Genomic DNA, 25,038 nt, shown 5'->3' with positions numbered 1-25,038 from the left:
TTGGTGGGCTGAAGCGGTGTGTCGTGATTGGTCGGCTGGAGCGGTCGGAGGATGGGTGAAAGTCGCTTTTTCTTCATTAAATGTTTTGCTTTTATTCCCTTTAATATGTGAATGTGATATTAATATATGTGGCTGAAGAATTCTATTCAATTCACGTTTATTAGTAGCGCGTTTCCCAGTACACATCGTTTCACAGCAGCTTTACAGAAAATACATGAGTCCACATTACAGTTTACAGAGATCTGATGTCAGAGGAAACTGTCTGAGTTATGCATTTCAGAAATGTACACATACAAAACCACAGTTAGCTAAAAATGTATTAATTTACACAATGTAATAATTTAAGGCAGAAACAATGAGTCAATTGAAGTAATTAATACTTGTTTGTTAACGAATGATTGTGACATTTAGAAAATTGTAGCATTGGTGCATGTTGACTGAAAGTCAGTTTTTCTTCATTAAATGTTTTGTTTTTATTCCCTTTAATATGTGATACTAATATATTTGTGTAAAAGTATAAATATAAAAGCATTTTGTCTACAAAGATTGAACAGAAATTCTAAACAAACCTGAAACATTGAGTCAATTAACATACATTTTAAAAGTTGGTGTGGTTTGACAGGAAGGGCTTTAATAATTCAGCTAGAAATGACATTTATTTCATCATCTCTGCATCATTTCTGAAGTTTATCCTCGTCCTTTTACTGATTGATGGACGTTTCATGTCTCATTTCTTCACACACACGTCGTTCTAAAGCCACTAGTTTCTCTTTTTCATGCGGTTGTAATGATCAGGTCTGTTTCTCACACCAGATCTTGAATGACTTCAGAAGAGTTGCAGTTCCACTTTTATGATGCAGTTTTGTCCTTTTACGAGCTCGAAAGCTTCAGTTCCCATTCTTATTGTAATTGCATTGATTTGTTTTTTTACATTATTCATCATGCAATTGTTAATGTAACGAACGGAGGCGAAGAAACTGTCTTGACTCATTAATGCATGAAACAGCAAGCACTTTTAATACTAAATTATGATTACAGGGGCAGATTATTGATTAATAATTAACCATAACCATAGTGCATGATATGTAAACTAGTACATTTTGAGGTTTGCATCACATAACCAGCTCTATATGTTTATGATAAATGATAACAGGGCATCACTTGTAGTTTGCAGCGTCACATGACTGTGTGTGTGTGTGTGAGTGTGTGTGTGTGTGTGTGTGTGTGTGTGTGTGTGTGTGTGACTCTGATGCGTGTCTAATTCAGATTTAATATGGAGACAGATTGAGGTCAGTATTATAATATTACACACTACTATTTGAAGCGTTTCTCATCAGATCCTGCATGTTTCACGTTCACTCACACCTGAATTTGTGACGATCCATTTATTTCTATTTTCCTCATTTCGTTCCAGCTCTGTATTTCAAGTTTCGCTTTCGCCTCTTTTGCACTAATTTGCTTCTTATGCAAACTCTGTTCCTGACCTCTGTTAACATTAGTGTGAGAGAACACACACATACACACACACACACACACACACACACACACACACACACACACACACACACACACACACACACACACACACTCGCACACACACTCGCACACACACAAACACACACACTCCCACTCCCACACACGCACACGCACCCGCGCACACACACTCACGCACTCGCACACGCACACGCACACACACTCACACACGCACACACTCACGCACTCGCACACGCACACACACACACACACACACACACACACACACACTCACGCACTCGCACACACACACTCACGCACTCGCACACACACACACACACTCACGCACTCACGCACTCGCACACACACTCACGCACACACACACACACACTCACGCACTCACGCACTCGCACACGCACACACTCACGCACTCGCACTCGCACACACACGCACACACACACTCACTTACTCTCTCACACTCACGCACTCACGCACTCGCACACACACACTCACGCACTCGCACACACACACACACACTCACGCACTCACGCACTCGCACACGCACACACTCACGCACTCGCACTCGCACACACACGCACACACACACTCACTTACTCTCTCACACTCACGCACACACACACGCACACTCACGCACACACACACGCACACACACACACAGCTCATATTTCTCCTCCACATGTTTGCTTGTGTGTCTCGTCTGCATTATGTCAGTCGATGGACAGTGAGTTGATTTGAGAAGATCTGCTCCATTTCTGGCATCTCTCCGTCTCCGTGTGAGTCTGAGGGGAAATGACTGAACTGGGTCAGCGCAACACTTAAAATACGCAAAAACTAGATTTGAATGAAAAGCTCTCCATCTGGGGCATTTAATGAAGAACGTGGAGTTTGGCCAAACTTTTCCAATAATGAGGAAAGAACAAAACTGATCACACTGTTATTGTGCAGAAACATGAAGACACACACACACACACACACACACACACACACACACACACACAGTTTAGTCAGTTTAATCCTGTGATGTCACAGGCTCGTGTGTGTGTGTGTGTGTGTGTGTGTGTGTGTGTGTGTGTGTGTGTGTCAGTGATGATGCTGATATTAGACGAAATCCTCATTAATGTCTTGAGATCATGATGGTAAAACATCTGAGATTAAACTTTACACACAAACAATCTTATTGGCTGAACTGCATCTGGAGTGATTGGTGAATGTTCTTTTTAACGGTTGTCAGACACACACACACACACACACACACACACACACACACACACACACACACACACACACTGACACATTGACAGTATTTCCTCTCTGAATGAGAATTGAGATCCTGGGCTGGAGCGGTGTGTCGTGATTGGTCGGCTGGAGCGGTGTGTCGTGATTGGTGGGCTGGAGCGGTGTGTCGTGATTGGTCGGCTGGAGCGGTGTGTCGTGATTGGTGGGCTGGAGCGGTGTGTCGTGATTGGTGGGCTGGAGCGGTGTGTCGTGATTGGTCGGCTGGAGCGGTGTGTCGTGATTGGTCGGCTGGAGCGGTGTGTCGTGATTGGTGGGCTGGAGCGGTGTGTCGTGTTTGGTGGGCTGGAGCGGTGTGTCGTGATTGGTGGGCTGGAGCGGTGTGTCGTGATTGGTGGGCTGGAGCGGTGTGTCGTGATTGGTGGGCTGGAGCGGTGTGTCGGGATTGGTCGGCTGGAGCGGTGTGTCGTGATTGGTGGACTGGAGCGGTGTGTCGTGATTGGTCGGCTGGAGCGGTGTGTCGTGATTGGTCGGCTGGAGCGGTGTGTCGTGATTGGTCGGCTGGAGCGGTGTGTCGTGATTGGTGGACTGGAGCAGTGTGTCGTGATTGGTCGGCTGGAGCGGTGTGTCGTGATTGGTGGGCTGGAGCGGTGTGTCGTAATTGGTGGACTGGAGTGGTGTGTCGTGATTGGTCGGCTGGAGCGGTGTGTCGTGATTGGTCGGCTGGAGCGGTGTGTCGTGATTGGTCGGCTGAGGGTTCAGAAACAGTGCAGACCTTTTTAATGTTCCTTCCTTTCCTTGTAATTTTCCCATGACTCCTGTTTGCTTGTTTATATATTCTGTTCATTTTGACCTCAGAGGAACGAGTAGAGACAATATTTATTAACTCATTTAAACACCGGATCTATTAGAACAGACTTCAGACATATAACATTTCTGTCCTGTGATATTCACTACATTTCCACTGCTATTAAACAAACATTTACATTTCACATTCATCAGAAACTGTTATCCACAGACTAGTCAAGTGTTTAACACACAAACATCTGTTTCTGCTTTTCTTGTAGATCACCAAAAACTGGAACGAGAGGCTCGAATTTGTCGTCTACTCAAGCATGCTAACATCGGTGAGTACACTCTCTCACACACACACACACACACACACACACACACACACACACACACACACACACACACACACACACACACACACACACACACACACACACACACACACACACACACACACACACTCTCTGTTTTATGTTCAGTATTTAAAATATAGTAAGTATTCAATATTATTTAAAATGAACTGATTTGTTTAGGATACTTGCATTTAAATTACACATAAGGAAGTTTCGGTTACACTTTATTTTAAGTACTGAGTAATAATAATGAACTACATGTACTTACTATAGGGTTAGGGTTTGGTTGAGGGTTAGTTACATGTAATTATGCATAATTTACTGTTACAATTTATTACTATGTTATACATGTTATACATGTAACACGGACACTGTAAAATAAAGTGTTACCGAAGTTTTTATAATAATAACACTATAATTATACATTTTTAATGGCATAATTATATTTGTACTCTTTTTTTTTCTTCTTTTTTTTATATATAAACATTTAAATAGTGTCTGTCATAATAACATGATGCATTAAATATTGAAGAACATGTTAAGTAAAAATACAATGAATATGCAATATAGTGAATATTTAGCTATATTTAGTATATGTTTTTTTTAGCTGACCGACGAGTTTATGGTCATCGAAGGGCTTTTCTGAGGTAAATGTGATGTTAGATATTATTCTCAAGCTGTTTTATTGACATCTTTCCGCGGTTGAAACACTGATTGGTCGATTACATGAAACATGATTCATTTCCAGACCTCAATAAAACAGCTTGAGAACAATAATGTCACGTAACGCCACATTTACCTCAGAAAAGCCTTTCACTCGTTCGTCAGCTAGAAAACCAAACCCTACGGACAGTGTGCTAAATATATGCAGCACTTCATATGCATTATAATCAGACTCAACCTGTTGGAGTTATGAATGTATGAATAAATCTGTTAATACAGCCATCTTTTAAATCTTTATATTTAACCAACAATCTGGAGTAGAAACATAACTATATTAAAATGTTTATAAAACGGCCTTATGTAGTAAAATATTTATTTGATTGTTAATTATTAAATAAAGTTGATTTAATCAATTGATTAACCACATTAAATGTTCATTTTCCATTTAGGTTTTGGCATAAATTAATATAAAAAAAAAAAAACGATATATAGTTAAAAATTAGGTGCATCACTACAATTCATGAAATTAATTAAGAAGTTTAATATTAATACAATTATATATACAAATTTAAATAAAATAAATTCTAAAGGAACCTTGAAATAATCTCCTGCTGGTATTTTAGTGCAATTAAAAAGAACTAGGCCACATATACAATACATCACAATCATTACATTATATAATGTTATTAATAATGATAAGATCGAATACATCAATTCAATGATAATTAACAGATTTGCCACTAGATGGAAGTTTTGTTCATTCTTCAACTTTAAACAGACTGAAAGAGATTTAAGAATCAATATTAGTTCATCAAAACGAGATTTCTGAGTGATTCATCATAATTATGTCATGCAAATCTGACCTGAAGCTTTTAGTCTGGAAGCGTCTATAAATGTCCAAGCGTTTCAGCCCACACACACACACACACACACACACACACACACACACACACACACACACACACACACACACACACACCGCAGCCGAGAGATTACAAGCGTTGGCGTTTTCTAGCAGTAATTATGACTATAACACAAAGCATTAGATGAGCTGATCCACAGTCTCTCATTCCCACACCCCCGATGTTCATCTTCTGCCACTGAAACTGTTCAGTCGGGTTATTGTTCAAGAGTTTACATGCGATGACACAGTTTCATTCCTGTTCTCATGGCGTATGGATTGTTCGTTAGATCCCAAAGTCTCTTTTTGTCCTTCATTATAATGGATCTTCTTTCACATAAATATGACTTCAAGTCTTAAAGGTTTGCATTAGTAACACTTTTACAATAAGGTTCATTAGTTAGTGTATTAACTAACATAAACTAACCATGAGCAATGTGTTAGTATTTATTAATCTTTGTTAATGTTAGTTAATAAAAATACAGTTGTTCAGTGTGTGTTCATGTTAGTTCATTAACTAATGTTAACAAATACAACCTTTGAGTTTAATACCGTATTAGTAAATGTTGAAACTAACATTATCTAATATTAATAAGTCTTAGTTCATGTTAACTAATGTTAACCCTATTGTAAAGTGTTACTGAGTCAGTGAATATAAAAGCCAGTGGTTTTCCTAAAGGAACGAGGGTTTTCTCTCTGTTACTATGGCAACAGGTTTGAGAAACGACTGGATCACAGAAGATGCATGAGATGTTTATACTGAGGGGATTCCTCCGTCTCTCTTTCCTCATGTAATCCGTCCATATTTATACATCAAAAGGTCAGGCCTTTCGATTCCTTTGAGAAATGACATCAGGCGTTCCCTCGGCTCCCGTTCATCAGGATCACGTCATGATCTCGGCCGTTTCATTAGAGAGTTATTGTCGAGACCGATGTATTCGAAGGCACTCACACTGCAACTAATGCCTTTCTTAATCAGTATTTTTGTCTTGTTTCCAGTCCAAATATCTAAAAATTCTTAAATCAAGAAGCATTTACTAGATGAGTAAAATGCCATTAGATATTATGTCCTGTTTTCTGGGGGAATTAATCAAATTGAAGTGAGTTTTTGCTTATAACAAGCAAAATTATTTGCCAATGGGGTCAGAAAAAGAATCTTAATTCAAACGGAAAACAGATTATTTTTCTTACCCAATTGGTTGATCATTTTGCTTGTTTTAAGCATTAACTCACTTCAATTTGATTAATTCCTCCAGAAAACAGGACATAATATCTAATGGCATTTTACTCATCTAGTAAATGCATCTTGATTTAAGAATTTTTAGATATCTGGACTGGAAACGAGAAAAATAATTAGAAAGAAAAGCATTTTTTGCAGTGGTTTTTTAGGCTGGTTTTCCACTAAACGACTGAATAAATGCCTGTTTTTGCCCAGTTTATGTAGTCCTGCATGCATCCAGTTATTTTAGCTGTCCTTCACTGATAATTCAATCCCAGAATGCATTGTGACGACTTTCATATGGCTCAGGTATCGAATGGCATACAGACGTTATTCAGGCTGAGGGATCGATGGACCGTGTTTTCAGTGACATCCACTGTAGAAAAACTGTATAAAGCTTCTAGATCACTTATTATTTTCCACAGCTCATGTTGTCTGGAGTTTTTGTGTTTACTGATGTTTCTTGGAAAGATATTTTTGCTGTGTTTCGAATCCAAAAACACAATAAACATAATATTAAAGTCTCCCTGTAGTCAATAATTTGATCCTTTAAAACTCATCTTTGATCACCGAAATGAAGCGCTTTTTTTTCCTTAAAATATCTTGAATGTAACTCTACACCTCATTAATTATTCGCGGTTCTATGAATATGCAAATGAGCCCCGCCTCCACTCACTCACTCAGCTCAGAGATCCACTGGTTGACGATCACACGTTGATCTGATTGGTTACAAGGTAGTTTGTGACGTCAGAAACACCAGCGATTTCAAAGCGTGTGTTTGAGACTGTCTTTGGTTCACTGCAGTTTTAAGGAGGAAATACTCAGCAATGCTGTCGACTTATGAACTTACACATGTTTGTCTTAAGCAGATTAAAAACCCACATTAAAAGCTGGATTTTCACCACAGGGGGACTTTAATTAATAAACAGAATGAAGAGATGTACGTCTATCCCATACAGCCTTGCTTTCATTCCCGCTATAAATCAAAGATGGGCGCTGCTGTGAATAAGGTCTATTAAGATGGGATAGATGAAAAAATGACACAGTTCAGCTTTAGTGGATCTGCCCTTTATTCATCTTTGACAATGAGAGGAAGCAGAAGCAGAAATAATTCCAATTTGTGGAATAACGAGTCTTGTGAAAATCTCATTCTAATGATTATGACTGTGAGCTGCTCGACACAATCTAATCAGTCTCTCTCTCTCTCCTCTCTCTCTCTCTTCTCTCTCTCCTCTCTCTCTCCTCCTCTCTCTCTTCTCTCTCTTCTCTCTGTCTCTCTCTCTCTCTCTGTCTCTGCTCTCTCTCCTTCTCTCTCTCTCTCTCTCTCTCTCTCTCTCGTCTCTCTCTCTCTCTCTCTCTCTCTCTCTCTCTCTCTCTCTCTCTCTCTCTCTCTCTCTCTCTCTCTCCGCTCTCTCTCTCTCTCGCTCTCTCTCTCTCTCCTCTCTCTCTCTCTCTCTCTGTCTCTCTCTCTCTCTCTCTCTCCTCTCTCTCTCTCTCTCTCTCTCCCTCTCCCTCTCTCTCTCTCTCTCTCTCTCTCTCTCTCTCCACAGTGAGGCTCCATGACAGTATATCAGAAGAAGTGTTCACTACCTCGTCTTTGATTTGTGAGTGAATTTTTCTGTGTGTGTCTCTGTCTGTATGAGGTCACGTCTCCAGTTCTCCTGCTAAACGAGTGTGTCTGTTAATGAGAGCTCCCTCCACTCACAAAATAAACTGCAAAAAAAACGAATTCATGATGTGCTGATTAATTTATCGCAGATCAGTTTTGGCTGAGAAATGACCCCCTCCCCAAAAGATAATTTAAAGAGAAAAGCATTGAATATAAATCACAAAAAGTAGCTTTAGAAATAATAATATAGAAATAAATGAAACTCTAAATGTGAAACTAAAACCAACCAAGCCTCTGTCTTAATGAGTGAGTCATCGAATCATTCATTGAACCGATTCATTTAAACGCTGGTTCATTTGGGAACGAAGCAATTGGGCATTTTTATGAATGAGTCACTGAATCGATGATTCACTCAATTCATTTAAAACTGTTGATTCATTCAGTAATGAAAACGCCGCTGTGTGTCGCTCAGAGACGCACATCAGTTCTGCTGTGGCTTCGTTTTAAAACTAAATTGAGCAAAAACAGATAAAACTGTTGTATAAAATCAGGATCACATTTGTAATCATGCAGAAATAAAAAAGAAAAAGAAAACTCTTGCTCATGTGAAATTGCTAAACTATATCATATGATATCAATATTAGTCATTTTTTGCTCTAATATCTTGAATTTTTGTGGCATTTTAACAGCATCCGTTGGCTTTGTCCAAAGATGATTCACCAGACTCAGCAATTCAGCTTTCAGGGTTTTGTGGTCTTTTTTTTTTTTTTGGTGGCCACTATAGTTAGGGAAAGCTATGGAAGCTTGTTTCCGCCACAGAATGAAAAATAAAAAATCTCTTCTGATCCTCTTCTGAATCTCTTCTGAATCTCTTCTGAATCTCTTCTGGAATCTCTTCTGAATCTCTTCTGGAATCTCTTCTGAATCTCTTCTGAATCTCTTCTGATCCTCTTCTGGAATCTCTTCTGAATCTCTTCTGAATCTCTTCTGATCCTCTTCTGAAATATCTTCTGAATCTCTTCTGAATCTCTTCTTGAATCTCTTCTGATCCTCTTCTGGAATCTCTTCTGAATCTCTTCTGAATCTCTTCTGATCCTCTTCTGAAATATCTTTTGAATCTCTTCTGAAATCTCTTCTGAATCTCTTCTGAATCTCTTCTGAAATCTCTTCTGAATCTCTTCTGGAATCTCTTCTGAATCTGTTCTGAAATCTCTTCTGAATCTCTTCTGATCCTCTTCTGGAATCTCTTCTGAATCTCTTCTGAAATCTCTTCTGAATCTCTTCTGAATCTCTTCTGATCCTCTTCTGAAATCTCTTCTGAATCTCTTCTGAAATCTCTTCTGGAATCTCTTCTGAATCTCTTCTGAAATCTCTTCTGAATCTCTTCTGAATCTCTTCTGAAATCTCTTCTGAAATCTCTTCTGAATCTCTTCTGAATCTCTTCTGATCCTCTTCTGAAATCTCTTCTGAAATCTCTTCTGAATCTCTTCTGAATCTCTTCTGATCCTCTTCTGGAATCTCTTCTGAATCTCTTCTGAAATCTCTTCTGAATCTCTTCTGAATCTCTTCTGAAATCTCTTCTGAAATCTCTTCTGAATCTCTTCTGAATCTCTTCTGATCCTCTTCTGAAATATCTTCTGAATCTCTTCTGAATCTCTTCTGATCCTCTTCTGAAATATCTTCTGAATCTCTTCTGAATCTCTTCTTGAATCTCTTCTGAAATCTCTTCTGAATCTCTTCTGATCCTCTTCTGGAATCTCTTCTGAAATCTCTTCTGAATCTCTTCTGATCCTCTTCTGGAATCTCTTCTGAATCTCTTCTGAAATCTCTTCTGAATCTCTTCTGATCCTCTTCTGAAATCTCTTCTGAAATCTCTTCTGAATCTCTTCTGAATCTCTTCTGAAATCTCTTCTGAATCTCTTCTGGAATCTCTTCTGAATCTCTTCTGGAATCTCTTCTGAATCTCTTCTGATCCTCTTCTGGAATCTCTTCTGAATCTCTTCTGAATCTCTTCTGAATCTCTTCTGATCCTCTTCTGGAATCTCTTCTGAATCTCTTCTGAATCTCTTCTGAATCTCTTCTGATCCTCTTCTGGAATCTCTTCTGAATCTCTTCTGATCCTCTTCTGGAATCTCTTCTGAAATCTCTTCTGAAATCTCTTCTTGAATCTCTTCTGAAATCTCTTCTGAATCTCTTCTGAATATCTTCTGATCCTCTTCTGGAATCTCCTCTGAATCTCCTCTGAAATCTCTTCTGAAATCTCTTCTTAATCTCTTCTGATCCTCTTCTGGAATCTCTTCTGAATCTCTTCAGAAATCTCTTCTGAAATCTCTTCTGAATCTCTTCTGATCCTCTTCTGGAATCTCTTCTGAATCTCTTCTGAAATCTCATCTGAATCTCTTCTGGAATCTCTTCTGAATCTCTTCTGAAATCTCTTCTGAAATCTCTTCTAAATCTCTTCTGATCCTCTTCTGGAATCTCTTCTGAATCTCTTCTGAAATCTCTTCTGAAATCTCTTCTGAATCTCTTCTGAATCTCTTCTGATCCTCTTCTGGAATCTCTTCTGAATCTCTTCTGAATCTCTTCTGAAATCTCTTCTGATACTCTTCTGGAATATCTTCTGAAATCTCTTCTGAATCTCTTCTGGAATCTCTTCTGAAATCTCTTCTGAAATCTCTTCTGAATCTCTTCTGATCCTCTTCTGGAATCTCTTCTGAATCTCTTCTGAAATCTCTTCTGGAATCTCTTCTGAATCTCTTCTGATCCTCTTCTGATCCTCTTCTGGAATCTCTTCTGAAATCTCTTCTGAATCTCTTCTGGAATCTCTTCTGAATCTCTTCTGAATCTCTTCTGATCCTCTTCTGGAATCTCTTCTGAAATCTCTTCTGAATCTCTTCTGAATCTCTTCTGATCCTCTTCTGGAATCTCTTCTGAAATCTCTTCTGAATCTCTTCTGATCCTCTTCTGGAATCTCTTCTGAAATCTCTTCTGAATCTCTTCTTGAATCTCTTCTGAAATCTCTTCTGAAATCTCTTCTGAATCTCTTCTGGAATCTCTTCTGAATCTCTTCTGAAATCTCTTCTGAATCTCTTCTGAATCTCTTCTGATCCTCTTCTGAAATCTCTTCTGAATCTCTTCTGAATCTCTTCTGATCCTCTTCTGAAATCTCTTCTGAATCTCTTCTGAATCTCTTTTGAATCTCTTCTGATCCTCTTCTGGAATCTCTTCTGAATCTCTTCTGAAATCTCTTCTGATCCTCTTCTGGAATCTCTTCTGAATCTCTTCTGAAATCTCTTCTGAATCTCTTCTGATCCCTTCTGATCCTCTTCTGGAATCTCTTCTGAATCTCTTCTGAAATCTCTTCTGGAATCTCTTCTGAATCTCTTCTGAATCTCTTCTGATCCTCTTCTGAAATCTCTTCTGAATCTCTTCTGAAATCTCTTCTGATCCTCTTCTGAAATCTCTTCTGAAATCTCTTCTGAATCTCTTCTGAAATCTCTTCTGAATCTCTTCTGGAATCTCTTCTGATCCTCTTCTGGAATCTCTTCTGAATCTCTTCTGATCCTCTTCTGGAATCTCTTCTGAATCTCTTCTGAAATCTCTTCTGAATCTCTTCTGGAATCTCTTCTGAATCTCTTCTGAATCTCTTCTGATCCTCTTCTGAAATCTCTTCTGAATCTCTTCTGAAATCTCTTCTTGAATCTCTTCTGAAATCTCTTCTTGAATCTCTTCTGAAATCTCTTCTGAAATCTCTTCTGAATCTCTTCTGAATCTCTTCTGATCCTCTTCTGGAATCTCTTCTGAATCTCTTCTGAAATCTCTTCTGAAATCTCTTCTGAATCTCTTCTGATCCTCTTCTGGAATCTCTTATGAATCTCTTATGAAATCTCTTCTGAATCTCTTCTGAAATCTCATCTGAATCTCTTCTGAAATCTCTTCTGAATCTCTTCTGAATCTCTTCTGAAATCTCTTCTGAATCTCTTCTGATCCTCTTCTGGAATCTCTTCTGAAATCTCTTCTGAATCTCTTCTGAATCTCTTCTGAAATCTCTTCTGAATCTCTTCTGAATCTCTTCTGAATCTCTTCTGATCCTCTTCTGGAATCTCTTCTGAATCTCTTCTGAAATCTCTTCTGATCCTCTTCTGGAATCTCTTCTGAATCTCTTCTGAACCCTTCTGATCCTCTTCTGGAATCTCTTCTGAATCTCTTCTGAAATCTCTTCTGGAATCTCTTCTGGAATCTCTTCTGAATCTCTTCTGAATCTCTTCTGATCCTCTTCTGAAATCTCTTCTGAATCTCTTCTGAATCTCTTCTGATCCTCTTCTGAAATCTCTTCTGAAATCTCTTCTGAATCTCTTCTGGAATCTCTTCTGAATCTCTTCTGAATCTCTTCTGATCCTCTTCTGGAATCTCTTCTGAAATCTCTTCTGATTCTCTTCTGGAATCTCTTCTGAATCTCTTCTGAATCTCTTCTGATCCTCTTCTGAAATCTCTTCTGAAATCTCTTCTGAATCTCTTCTGAATCTCTTCTGAAATCTCTTCTTGAATCTCTTCTGAAATCTCTTCTTGAATCTCTTCTGAAATCTCTTCTGAATCTCTTCTGATCCTCTTCTGAAATCTCTTCTGAATCTCTTCTGAAATCTCTTCTGATCCTCTTCAGGAATCTCTTATGAATCTCTTATGAAATCTCTTCTGGAATCTCTTCTGAATCTCTTCTGAAATCTCTTCTGGAATCTCTTCTGGAATCTCTTCTGAATCTCTTCTGAATCTCTTCTGATCCTCTTCTGAAATCTCTTCTGAATCTCTTCTGAATCTCTTCTGATCCTCTTCTGAAATCTCTTCTGAATCTCTTCTGGAATCTCTTCTGAATCTCTTCTGAATCTCTTCTGATCCTCTTCTGAAATCTCTTCTGAAATCTCTTCTGAATCTCTTCTGAATCTCTTCTGAATCTCTTCTGAAATCTCTTCTTGAATCTCTTCTGAAATCTCTTCTTGAATCTCTTCTGAAATCTCTTCTGAAATCTCTTCTGAATCTCTTCTGAATCTCTTCTGATCCTCTTCTGGAATCTCTTCTGAATCTCTTCTGAAATCTCTTCTGAATCTCTTCTGATCCTCTTCTGGAATCTCTTCTGAAATCTCTTCTGAATCTCTTCTGATCCTCTTCTGGAATCTCTTATGAATCTCTTCTGAAATCTCTTCTGAATCTCTTCTGGAATCTCTTCTAAATCTCTTCTGAAATCTCTTCTGAATCTCTTCTGAATCTCTTCTGATCCTCTTCTGGAATCTCTTCTGAATCTCTTCTGAAATCTCTTCTGATCCTCTTCTGGAATCTCTTCTGAAATCTCTTCTGAATCTCTTCTGAATCTCTTCTGATCCTCTTCTGGAATCTCTTCTGAATCTTTTCTGAATCTCTTCTGAAATCTCTTCTGATCCTCTTCTGGAATCTCTTCTGAATCTCTTCTGAAATCTCTTCTGATCCTCTTCTGAAATCTCTTCTGAATCTCTTCTGAATCTCTTCTGATCCTCTTCTGGAATCTCTTCTGAATCTCTTCTGAAATCTCTTCTGGAATCTCTTCTGAATCTCTTCTGATCCTCTTCTGGAATCTCTTCTGAAATCTCTTCTGAATCTCTTCTGGAATCTCTTCTGAATCTCTTCTGAAATCTCTTCTGAATCTCTTCTGATCCTCTTCTGGAATCTCTTCTGAAATCTCTTCTGAATCTCTTCTGGAATCTCTTCTGAATCTCTTCTGAAATCTCTTCTGAATCTCTTCTGAATCTCTTCTGGAATCTCTTCTGAATCTCTTCTGAATCTCTTCTGAATCTCTTCTGGAATCTCTTCTGAAATCTCTTCTGAATCTCTTCTGAATCTCTTCTTGAATCTCTTCTGAAATCTCTGCTTGAATCTCTTCTGAAATCTCTTCTGAAATCTCTTCTGAAATCTCTTCTGAATCTCTTCTGATCCTCTTCTGAATCTCTTCTGGAATCTCTTCTGGAATCTCTTCTGAATCTCTTCTAGAATCTATTCTGATCCTCTTCTGGAATCTCTTCTGAATCTCTTCTGAATCTCTTCTGGAATCTCTTCTGGAATCTCTTCTGAAATCTCTTCTGAATCTCTTCTGAATCTCTTCTGATCCTCTTCTGGAATCTCTTCTGAAATCTCGTCTGAAATCTCTTCTGAATCTCTTCTGGAATCTCTTCTGAATCTCTTCTGGAATCTCTTCTGGAATCTCTTCTGAAATCTCTTCTGAATCTCTCCTGAATCTCTTCTGATCCTCTTCTGGAATCTCTTCTGAAATCTCGTCTGAAATCTCTTCTGAATCTCTTCTGGAATCTCTTCTGAATCTCTTCTGGAATCTCTTCTGAATCTCTTCTGAATCTCTTCTGATCCTCTTCTGAAATCTCTTCTGAAATCTCTTCTGAATCTCTTCTGAAATCTCTTCTGAATCTCTTCTGAAATCTCTTCTTGAATCTCTTCTGAAATCTCTTCTTGAATCTCTTCTGAATCTCTTCTGAATCTCTTCTGAAATCTCTTCTTGAATCTCTTCTGAAATCTCTTCTGAATCTCTTCTGAATCTCTTCTGATCCTCTTCTGGAATCTCTTCTGAAATCTCTTCTGAAATCTCTTCTGAATCTCTTCTGAATCTCTTCTGATCCTTTTCTGATCCTCTTCTGAAATCTCTTCTGAATCTCTTCTGATCCTCTTCTGGAATCTCTTCTGAAATCTCTTCTGAAATCTCTTCTGAATCTCTTCTGGAATCTCTTCTGAATCTCTTCTGAAATCTCTTCTGAATCTCTTCTGGAATCTCTTCTGAATCTCTTCTGGAATCTCCCCCCCCAGCAAAGTGTACATACAGTCGTCGCTTTTAGGATGTAGTTTTACTCTTCGTGATCATGTGATCTTTGATGGCATGTTTTAAATACATTTGAAGTAGACACACCAGAAAGCAATATTTTAATCAAGTCTATTTGCCAAATAATTTCTATAACTGCTATAAAAATTTTGCAGCTGTGTTGTCGAAGTAACATTCAAATTCAACAGAAAGTGGCGGTGACACATGTTATATGCGGAGTAAAGTGCCCTTCACAGTGCTTACTTTAAGTGCTCTGCCCTTCACAGCGATGCTCAGTTTCCAGTGGAATTTGCCTGTATTTACAAGTTACTCGTGTTGAGTGTCGACACACACACACTCTGCTCTGCTCGTCTTTTTTTAATCTCTTAAGAATGTCATGTCAAGGTGCAAATGTAGATTTCTCACATGCAGAGCTTCCTGTTAATTAAAGCTGCTGAAATGAGACTGTCTGATGTCGGACCTGTTTCAGAGTCACAGGAGGAGAGCTGTTTGAAGATATTGTTGCCAGAGAGTATTACAGCGAGGCCGATGCCAGGTTAGTGCTCGTGTCCAATGCAAACCTCTTATACGAATGCATGAATTTAAATAGACAACACAGTTAGCTTTGTAGTTTCGGCAACATAGTAACACAGCAACATAGTGTCGGCCCAGATCCGGTCCTCATCTGGGCTGTGTGGAATCTACAGTAAAACCCAAGATTATTCAGACACCAGATATCATTTTTGATATTTTTCTACTAGTGTGTGCAGCACACTATAGTTCATTTATGTAAGTGAGGAGAGGAAAATAAAGTAAAATATGACATATTATACCCACAAATTCTTAATACAGTGGACTACCAGTAACATTAATAAAAATTTCTTATATAAATAAAATTCCAAAAATAATACCAAAATTATTCAGACTTCTGGCCTGATCATGTTTTGCTGAAGTGTTTTTTCTTTAATTGCTAATGCTCTTTTTACACACAGACTGAACAAAATGAAGCATTGCTTGGTGATTGGTTGAGCTAAACTGGTATTATCTAATTGTGTAGTTAAATTTAACAGCTGACAGATATTAAACATAATTCATGTGTGAGACAGTCTAACAGAAGGACGGACAAAACCAGTCAAATATCAACTGATTTCATAACTCTGAGTTCTTGTCGTATTTTATTACCATTTTCTAAACTATAGTGAATAAACTGTGATAATGTGAGAAATGTTGAAGGTGTCTGAATAAATTTTGGTTTGACTGTACGTGTACCAGATGTGGGCCGGATCTGGGCCGACACTATGTTGCTTTCTGGGTTGTATTATATATTTTATGAAGCTGTATAAACCACATCTGTGGCATGCTGTCAATTAATAACTATATTCATGGTATTTTTTTAGATATTTCAAACAATAATGCACTTACAGTGGAAGTTTATGGAGCAAGACAGTGTATCTCTTATATCTGGTTCTGCACCTGTCATTCCCTCCTCCCACCAAACGAGGGAGCCGTCATCAGAATAATAACTTCGGGTTTCCTCCGCTCCTAAATCCCATCACTGCTGCTTAGTTATGAGAGAAACAAAGCTTTTCGAAACTTTGAATCAATTGAACCAATTGTTTTGCAAAATAATTGATTGTTTCGCAGCGCTGGAAGCGCCACTCGCTGGCGACCCCCTGCTGGTCAGAACAGTGTAAATGCAGCGAAATCTCAGTCAAAACATGTAGAAAAACACCTTTTGAAAAACTGCAGTTTTTCATTAAAGCTGTCATCTATTAAATGCAATTAACAAATCATATAATACCACAAAATATGAAGTGTCTCTATAATACGTTCTATTTATTTATTTATTTTTTGTAGAGATTTTGTTCGTTTTATAGAGAGCAATCAGACCAGTGAGAGACTTTTAACCACAAATCTTCTTGTTTATTATACAAATGGGTCATTAAATGTTTACAAATGTATAAAAATGATCCAAGATCAGGTAAAAAAATCATAACTAGACTCTGGTTCATGGGTTCACAGAGATCATCGCCCTCTAGTGGCGAAACAGTGATGACGTAACGAATCATGTGACTTTGGCAGTTTGATACTGCTCCGAATCACTGGTTCAGAACAAGTGATTCACAAAGTTTTTGAAGCTTCACGAAGCGTTTTGAAGTCTTGTTTATCGTTGCATTGGCAATTCTGAACATTATTTTCTGGGTTAGATTTACTGTTTTCTGGACCCTTGTTTTTGTTCCCTTGTTTGCTGTTCATGGTTTTAACCCCTGCATGTTTAGTGAGAGAGTTTTTGTCTCACACCGTGTCAACACTGGATGCAACAAAGAGACCCAGACAGCAACGTAGTGTCGGCCCAGATCCCACATCTCATACACACGGCCCAGATGTGGCCCAGATCTATGGGCCGATACTATTTTGCTGTCCGGGAACCGTTGCAAATGCATTTATTGTTCGTGTCAGAAGTAGCGCAAGCGCTTGAAGTACGGCAGAAATAGAACGGGACATCAGTTTACTCTCGAGAATTGCGACGCATCCAGTGTAAACAGCATCACTGATTATAATGAATTTTATTCGCTTTTGTCGTGTCGCTTCACTCACGTTTGTGTTACTCTTAAATCCTCTGCGCATGGATCCTCATCAGTAAATCTTGCCCCATAGACTTTCATTGTAAGTGCATTTCATTTAAACACAACTAAGAGACAAGTAGTCAAAATAATTTTCTGTGGTAGAGCTTTACTTGTATAGAAGCCAGAACATTCCACACATACAAGTGCATCTCATAATTCACAAAGCAGAAGACCTGTAGTTTATTATGAGTGTTAATGTGTGCATGATATGATTCTTTTCTTTAACGGACTTCCTTCTAAGCCAGTTGTGGGAGCAATCATGTCTTATTTCACTGAGCCAGCGAATTGAGAAGATTTTCCCCATGTGTTATACATGAATTTATCTGTTTGCTACCATTTAAACTCAACTGTGAGAAGAAATGATCTAAAGTTTGTCTCCCAAATGCATTTGTACTTTTAATGTCTGTCTATAGTTTTTCTTAAAATTCAAATTCTTGTCTTTGTATGCTGCTCATTGTTGGTGTTATCTTAATTTGGGTTCTTTAACCATTTCTTTTCGTATGCTTCTGTCATAATTTGTTATATTACTTTGAAAAGTATAGTTCACCCAAAAAAGGAGAATTCTGCCATCATTTACTCACCCTTCTGTCATTCCAGCCCCGTTTGACTTTTTTTTAAAAATAAGACATTTTAAAGGATTTTTATGCATTTGTTTCTGTGCAATAACAACTGAAGACTGATGCATTCAAGATTTAAAAAGGACACAAATGGACAATAAAAGCACAATAAATGTCAGACAACTCAATATTCCATTTATTCTGAAATTATACACACTTTTGTAACAAAATGTTGTGCATTTTTGCCAAACGTTGTACTTTTTTCTCAACTGTCCACAGAACAGTTTCCCAGAAGCACTGTGTAACATCTAAGTGGTTTTAATTGGGCAAACATGAGATATATTTTTGTCATTTTACCCCCATTGGCAGATAATTTTGCAAAAACTCACTTAATTTAGATTTTTTTTTTTCTTCTAGAAAACAAGTTATAATTTCTTATGTCATTTTACTTATCTAGTAAATGCTTCTTTATTTAAGACTCTTTAGATATTTGGAATATCTAATCTTTTTAGACATCTAGGGCCCTATCTTGCACCCAGCGCAAGTGACTTTGTACACCGACGCATGTATCATTCCTATTTTGCACCCGCGCAAAGCGGACTTTTCCCTCCACAGAAGCACGTCGGTAAGTTAGGAAATACACTTGCGCTCCCGGGGGCGGTTCAGCGCAAAGAGGAGGCGTGTTCCGGCGCAAACGTTCCTTCTTGCTATTTTGCAGGTTTAGAAAAACCTTTTTTATTTTAAGGGCGCATGCTTGGCCATAATCAATGTAGCGTGTGCACAACGCGCATACACTTTGATTCTCTCATCTACACAGAAGCGGCAGTTTTCATTTTTGCAAATCATACATTATTACGATAGATAGATAGATAGATAGATAGATAGATAGATAGATAGATAGATAGATAGATAGATAGATAGATAGATAGATAGATAGATAGACAATTTATTATAAAAGCATACATCTAGCTTACACATATACCCAAATTATCATACACCTGTTTAACCGAAGCTAATTTGGGTGTGTTTCTCCATTTCAATGTAACTTCTCTCTTTTACGGCCGTGACGAGAGCGTTGCTCTCCTTGGCTGTGAAGCGCTCCTGGCGCGCGTCTGGCAAATCCGCCGTTACAATAGCAATCCGCTATGGAAAAAGCGCATCTGCTCTTAAAGGGAATTTGAGCTGACGCTCTGATTGGTTTATTTCACGTTACGCCCAAACCACACCTATGAATAATGAAGCTACTTCAGACCAACACATTTTAGATTTGCGCCTGGCGCAAGAGTCATTTATCCCGCCGGGAAAATAGCAACAGCGCCGAGACCCGCCCACAAAGTTACTTGCGCTTTGAGCTTGACACTTGCGTTTCAGATCGTTAAAATAGGGCCCTATGTCTGCTTTTACAAATGCATCGTAAGCCTAAGTCGATCGTTGAGACCAGTGGTGCCAATGCGATCTTGGGTTTTCCTTGCTTTTGTGAAATGCCATCCTGGTTCAGTTCAACTTACTGTTTAAATCTAGATGATCAACAATTCCAGGCTGTCCGCCTCATAAACCTATCAAAAGGCTTCAGAAATAGGAATATGGTGCTGAAATTTTATGGCCTTCTTTTGTGATGCTTTTAAAGTCCTATTGAAAGCTCATAGTAATGAATAGAGCGATCGGATCAAATTTCACCTTCATTCCACTGAAGAAAGACGGAATGAAAGAAAAGAAAGTCAACAGGGATTCCAGTGACATGAGGGTGATTTTCATTTCTGGGTGTAATATTGTTGCAAATGCGCCTTTTGTATGAAATGTACCAGTTTTATAGCAAATAGCATAATATTTTCTACAGACTGGAGTACAGTATGTTCCTGTCCCGGCTAAACTTGCTCTCTGTTTTCACTGTTTGTTTGTCAGCTGCATTTTTTTCTGACTGTGCTTGCTGAACTGTTCAATCTCTCTTCTTTGGCTTCCTCGCTGTCTCTCTCTCTCACAGTCATTGCATACAGCAGATTCTAGAGAGTGTTAATCATTGTCACTTAAATGGCATTGTACATCGAGACTTGAAGGTTAGTATGACAGGCTCAAACCTGTGAACAAACAATAAACCGCTGGTTCCCATTGTGGACGCCTCCTCTACTCACCCCTGATCCCTCGAAACACAGCTACACACTGAGAAACGTGTGTTGCGGTGGGCTGAGGGGTAAAAACACAAATAATGACCTCAGAGATAGAAATTTGTGCATGTAGCACCTAATCGGGGACTGTGCGTTTGACTCTGTAGGATTGTCTTTTTTGTTTGCGTGTGTTGATGGAGACTGTGCCCTTTTTGATTGAAATGCAAAACGGGCATCAGAACCCATAAATCAATGATTTAGTGGGTCAAGCTCACAGTCGCCCAAGCAAACACTACTTCTGGATTGAGATTTTGGGGAGCAAGACGAGAGGTAATGATGACAGTAGATGTGCAATAGATAGATATATAACTATATATGATAACGTTCACAAACAAATGTTTTATAACTGTACAGTAGTGCTGGGAAATAATGTGCCTAATAGTGTAAACAGTCATTATAATCTGAACACACATCTATATCAGTGTAGACAGCGTCAGTCATTATAATCTGAACACACATCTATATCAGTGTAGACAGTCAGTAATTATAATCTGAACACACATCTGTATCAGTGTAGACAGCGTCAGTCATTATAATCTGAACACACATCTGTATCAGTGTAGACAGCGTCAGTCATTATAATCTGAACACACATCTGTATCAGTGTAGACAGCGTCAGTCATTATAATCTGAACACTCATCTGTATCAGTGTAGACAGAGTCAGTCATTATAATCTGAACACACATCTATATCAGTGTAGAGAGAGTCAGTCATTATAATCTGAACACACATCTGTATCAGTGTAGACAGCATCAGTCATTATAATCTGAACACACATCTGTATCAGTGTAGACAGAGTCAGTCATTATAATCTGAACACACATCTATATCAGTGTAGAGAGAGTCAGTCATTATAATCTGAACACACATCTGTATCAGTGTAGACAGCATCAGTCATTATAATCTGAACACACATCTATATCAGTGTAGACAGTCAGTAATTATAATCTGAACACACATCTGTATCAGTGTAGACAGAGTCAGTCATTATAATCTGAACACACATCTGTATCAGTGTAGACAGAGTCAGTCATTATAATCTGAACACACATCTGTATGAGTGTAGACAGCGTCAGTCATTATAATCTGAACACACATCTGTATGAGTGTAGACAGAGTCAGTCATTATAATCTGAACACACATCTGTATCAGTGTAGACAGAGTCAGTCATTATAATCTGAACACACATCTGTATCAGTGTAGACAGAGTCAGTCATTATAATCTGAACACACATCTGTATCAGTGTAGACAGAGTCAGTCATTATAATCTGAACACACATCTGTATCAGTGTAGACAGAGTCAGTCATTATAATCTGAACACACATCTGTATCAGTGTAGACAGAGTCAGTCATTATAATCTGAACACACATCTGTATCAGTGTAGACAGAGTCAGTCATTATAATCTGAACACACATCTGTATGAGTGTAGACAGTGTCAGTCATTATAATCTGAACACACATCTGTATCAGTGTAGACAGAGTCAGTCATTATAATCTGAACACACATCTGTATCAGTGTAGACAGAGTCAGTCATTATAATCTGAACACACATCTGTATGAGTGTAGACAGAGTCAGTCATTATAATCTGAACACACATCTGTATCAGTGTAGACAGCGTCAGTCATTATAATCTGAACACACATCTATATCAGTGTAGACAGAGTCAGTCATTATAATCTGAACACACATCTGTATCAGTGTAGACAGCGTCAGTTATTATAATCTGAACACACATCTGTATCAGTGTAGACAGCGTCAGTCATCATAATCTGAACACACATCTGTATCAGTGTAGACAGAGTCAGTCATTATAATCTGAACACACATCTATATCAGTGTAGACAGAGTCAGTCATTATAATCTGAACACACATCTGTATCAGTGTAGACAGAGTCAGTCATTATAATCTGAACACACATCTGTATCAGTGTAGACAGAGTCAGTCATTATAATCTGAACACACATCTATATCAGTGTAGACAGAGTCAGTCATTATAATCTGAACACACATCTGTATGAGTGTAGACAGTGTCAGTCATTATAATCTGAACACACATCTGTATCAGTGTAGACAGCATCAGTCATTATAATCTGAACACACATCTGTATCAGTGTAGACAGCGTCAGTCATTATAATCTGAACACACATCTGTGTAGACAGTGTCAGTCATTATAATCTGAACACACATCTGTATCAGTGTAGACAGCATCAGTCATTATAATCTGAACACACATCTGTATCAGTGTAGACAGCGTCAGTCATTATAATCTGAACACACATCTGTATCAGTGTAGACAGAGTCAGTCATTATAATCTGAACACACATCTGTATCAGTGTAGACAGCGTCAGTCATTATAATCTGAACACACATCTGTATCAGTGTAGACAGTCAGTCATTATAATCTGAACACACATCTGTATCAGTGTAGACAGAGTCAGTCATTATAATCTGAACACACATCTATATCAGTGTAGACAGAGTCAGTCATTATAATCTGAACACACATCTGTATCAGTGTAGACAGCGTCAGTCATTATAATCTGAACACACATCTGTATCAGTGTAGACAGTCAGTCATTATAATCTGAACACACATCTGTATCAGTGTAGACAGAGTCAGTCATTATAATCTGAACACACATCTATATCAGTGTAGACAGAGTCAGTCATTATAATCTGAACACACATCTGTATCAGTGTAGACAGTCAGTCATTATAATCTGAACACACATCTGTATCAGTGTAGACAGAGTCAGTCATTATAATCTGAACACACATCTATATCAGTGTAGACAGAGTCAGTCATTATAATCTGAACACACATCTGTATCAGTGTAGACAGAGTCAGTCATTATAATCTGAACACACATCTATATCAGTGTAGACAGTCAGTCATTATAATCTGAACACACATCTGTATCAGTGTAGACAGAGTCAGTCATTATAATCTGAACACACATCTGTATCAGTGTAGACAGTGTCAGTAGGGGTGGGAGATATTGACAAAAATGAATATCTCGATATTTTTTTCCAATATCTCGATATCGATATTCAGACGATATTTTTGCCATCCTTCAAAGAAATGTGTGCAAACTGGCAAAGAAGTTGGACTTTTGACTTGCTGCATTTGACCATTTGACCTTTGTAGGCTATAGAAAAAACAATAAAGGAGCTAACTGAACAGAATCTGAGGTAGCCCCTACTTTTTCCACTTACAAAAAAATTAATAAAAAAACGGAATTAGGCACCTTTTGCAACAGTGATTATTAAATCAAACAACAATATTGTTGATGATAAATTCAAAGTAAAAAAAATCTTTTCAAAACGCTATAAATCCATCCATTTTTTCCCCAAAACGCTATAAAGCCATCATTTTCCCCAAAAAAATTGATAGTTTGTCTTTTAAAAAAAAAAAGTATTTTGTCTTTTATTTTTCGTGTTTGCATTTATGAGGAAAAAACAATATTACGTGACAGTTCTCCATTATGGACGCGAGCGCTCTGACTTTCAAACTTTCACAGAGACCTCAAAACAGAAAGCACAAAGCCTTTCTTTAAAACGAATTTCGTTTTGTATTAATTGTATCTTAATTTTACCAATTTCCTGGATTTAAAACATAAATACATAAAAAGTAAATACAGGAGGCTAGCACAACATAAGGTGCTTGAACTGGAGATTATATCAGCCTGAACCGAACCGTGGCCTACGATCGCCTCACAGGCCTAAAAAATGTGAAATATATTTACAGAAAGCTGGTTCTAAACAAAACCATCCAAAACATAATAAAACTATGTAGCCTAATAAATGTGCATTTCTCCTGCGTTCACTAGCTAGCTTACTGCGAAGATCGCGAGTCAATAGCCTATCGTCAACATCATCTTTGCAGCCGACACACAAATTAATAAACAATTAAAATGTCTTATTGCAATATTTTACATATTCATAATCATTACTTTTGCTGGTTCTTTGAGGCAGCTTTTTAGGTTTTTGGTGTTTTGGAAAAGAGCTCTTCACGTGGCTACAAACACCGTTTCACCAAGGCACAACGGCCCTTCAGCACATAAGAACAACAAGAGAAAAAGCGCTGACTTACTAATTACGAAACTTTTATGTGGTTGAACAGGTGAAAGAATCACAAATTCCTCTGCAACTCAAACCTTCTCAGTACGAGTTATGAAGGAAGAGCATTAGAGTTTTCAACGCGTCCTCCTCTGATTGCTGTGTTGTGAACTTGTGACTGAAAAAGTGCGTGCAGGAACACATGCGCAAAACGTAGCTAGGTCTGTAAAATGTCCTTTTGTAAAATGACATATGATAAAAATAAAAATAATTAATATATCATTTAACAAAACGGTTTTGCGCATGTGCTTCTGCGCGCACTATTTCGAATTTACGTAGCCTATGAATGTGCGTTTTTGACGTCCCGCGCCAGGCCACTCGGAGGGTGCTTCCGGGAATAGTACTGCCCTAGTATTTAAAATCGCTACATATAATTGTTTAGACGGTTATAGTGTGCGTTATTTGTTTTCTCTTTAACTTCTTTCAGCTCTTTTCATGTTTTGGGGGTCGGATTGTACAAATTATGAAA

At 38.2% G+C, this 25,038-nt stretch overlaps 1 protein-coding gene and 1 long non-coding RNA gene across 2 annotated transcripts in view; both read left to right on the top strand.

Annotated features, from left to right (window-relative positions):
* The window catches only part of camk2d1 (calcium/calmodulin-dependent protein kinase (CaM kinase) II delta 1), a 90,002-nt gene that overhangs the window by 20,699 nt on the left and 44,265 nt on the right, over positions 1–25,038 (top strand). The window contains 4 exon segments of the mRNA XM_082160984.1: positions 3,795–3,854; positions 8,206–8,235; positions 8,238–8,259; positions 15,584–15,649. Of these exon segments, the coding sequence (XP_082017110.1) occupies positions 3,795–3,854; positions 8,206–8,235; positions 8,238–8,259; positions 15,584–15,649 (178 nt within the window).
* LOC309492202 lies at positions 21,470–22,788 on the top strand. The gene is made up of 3 exons (XR_014203455.1): positions 21,470–21,548; positions 22,013–22,468; positions 22,651–22,788. It is a non-coding gene; the product is annotated as an uncharacterized lncRNA (long non-coding RNA).

Source organism: Leuciscus leuciscus (genome assembly GCF_965113295.1).
Source record: "Leuciscus leuciscus genome assembly, chromosome: 2".
Lineage (NCBI taxonomy): Eukaryota > Metazoa > Chordata > Actinopteri > Cypriniformes > Leuciscidae > Leuciscus > Leuciscus leuciscus.
This window is presented reverse-complemented; position numbering and strand designations above follow the sequence as displayed.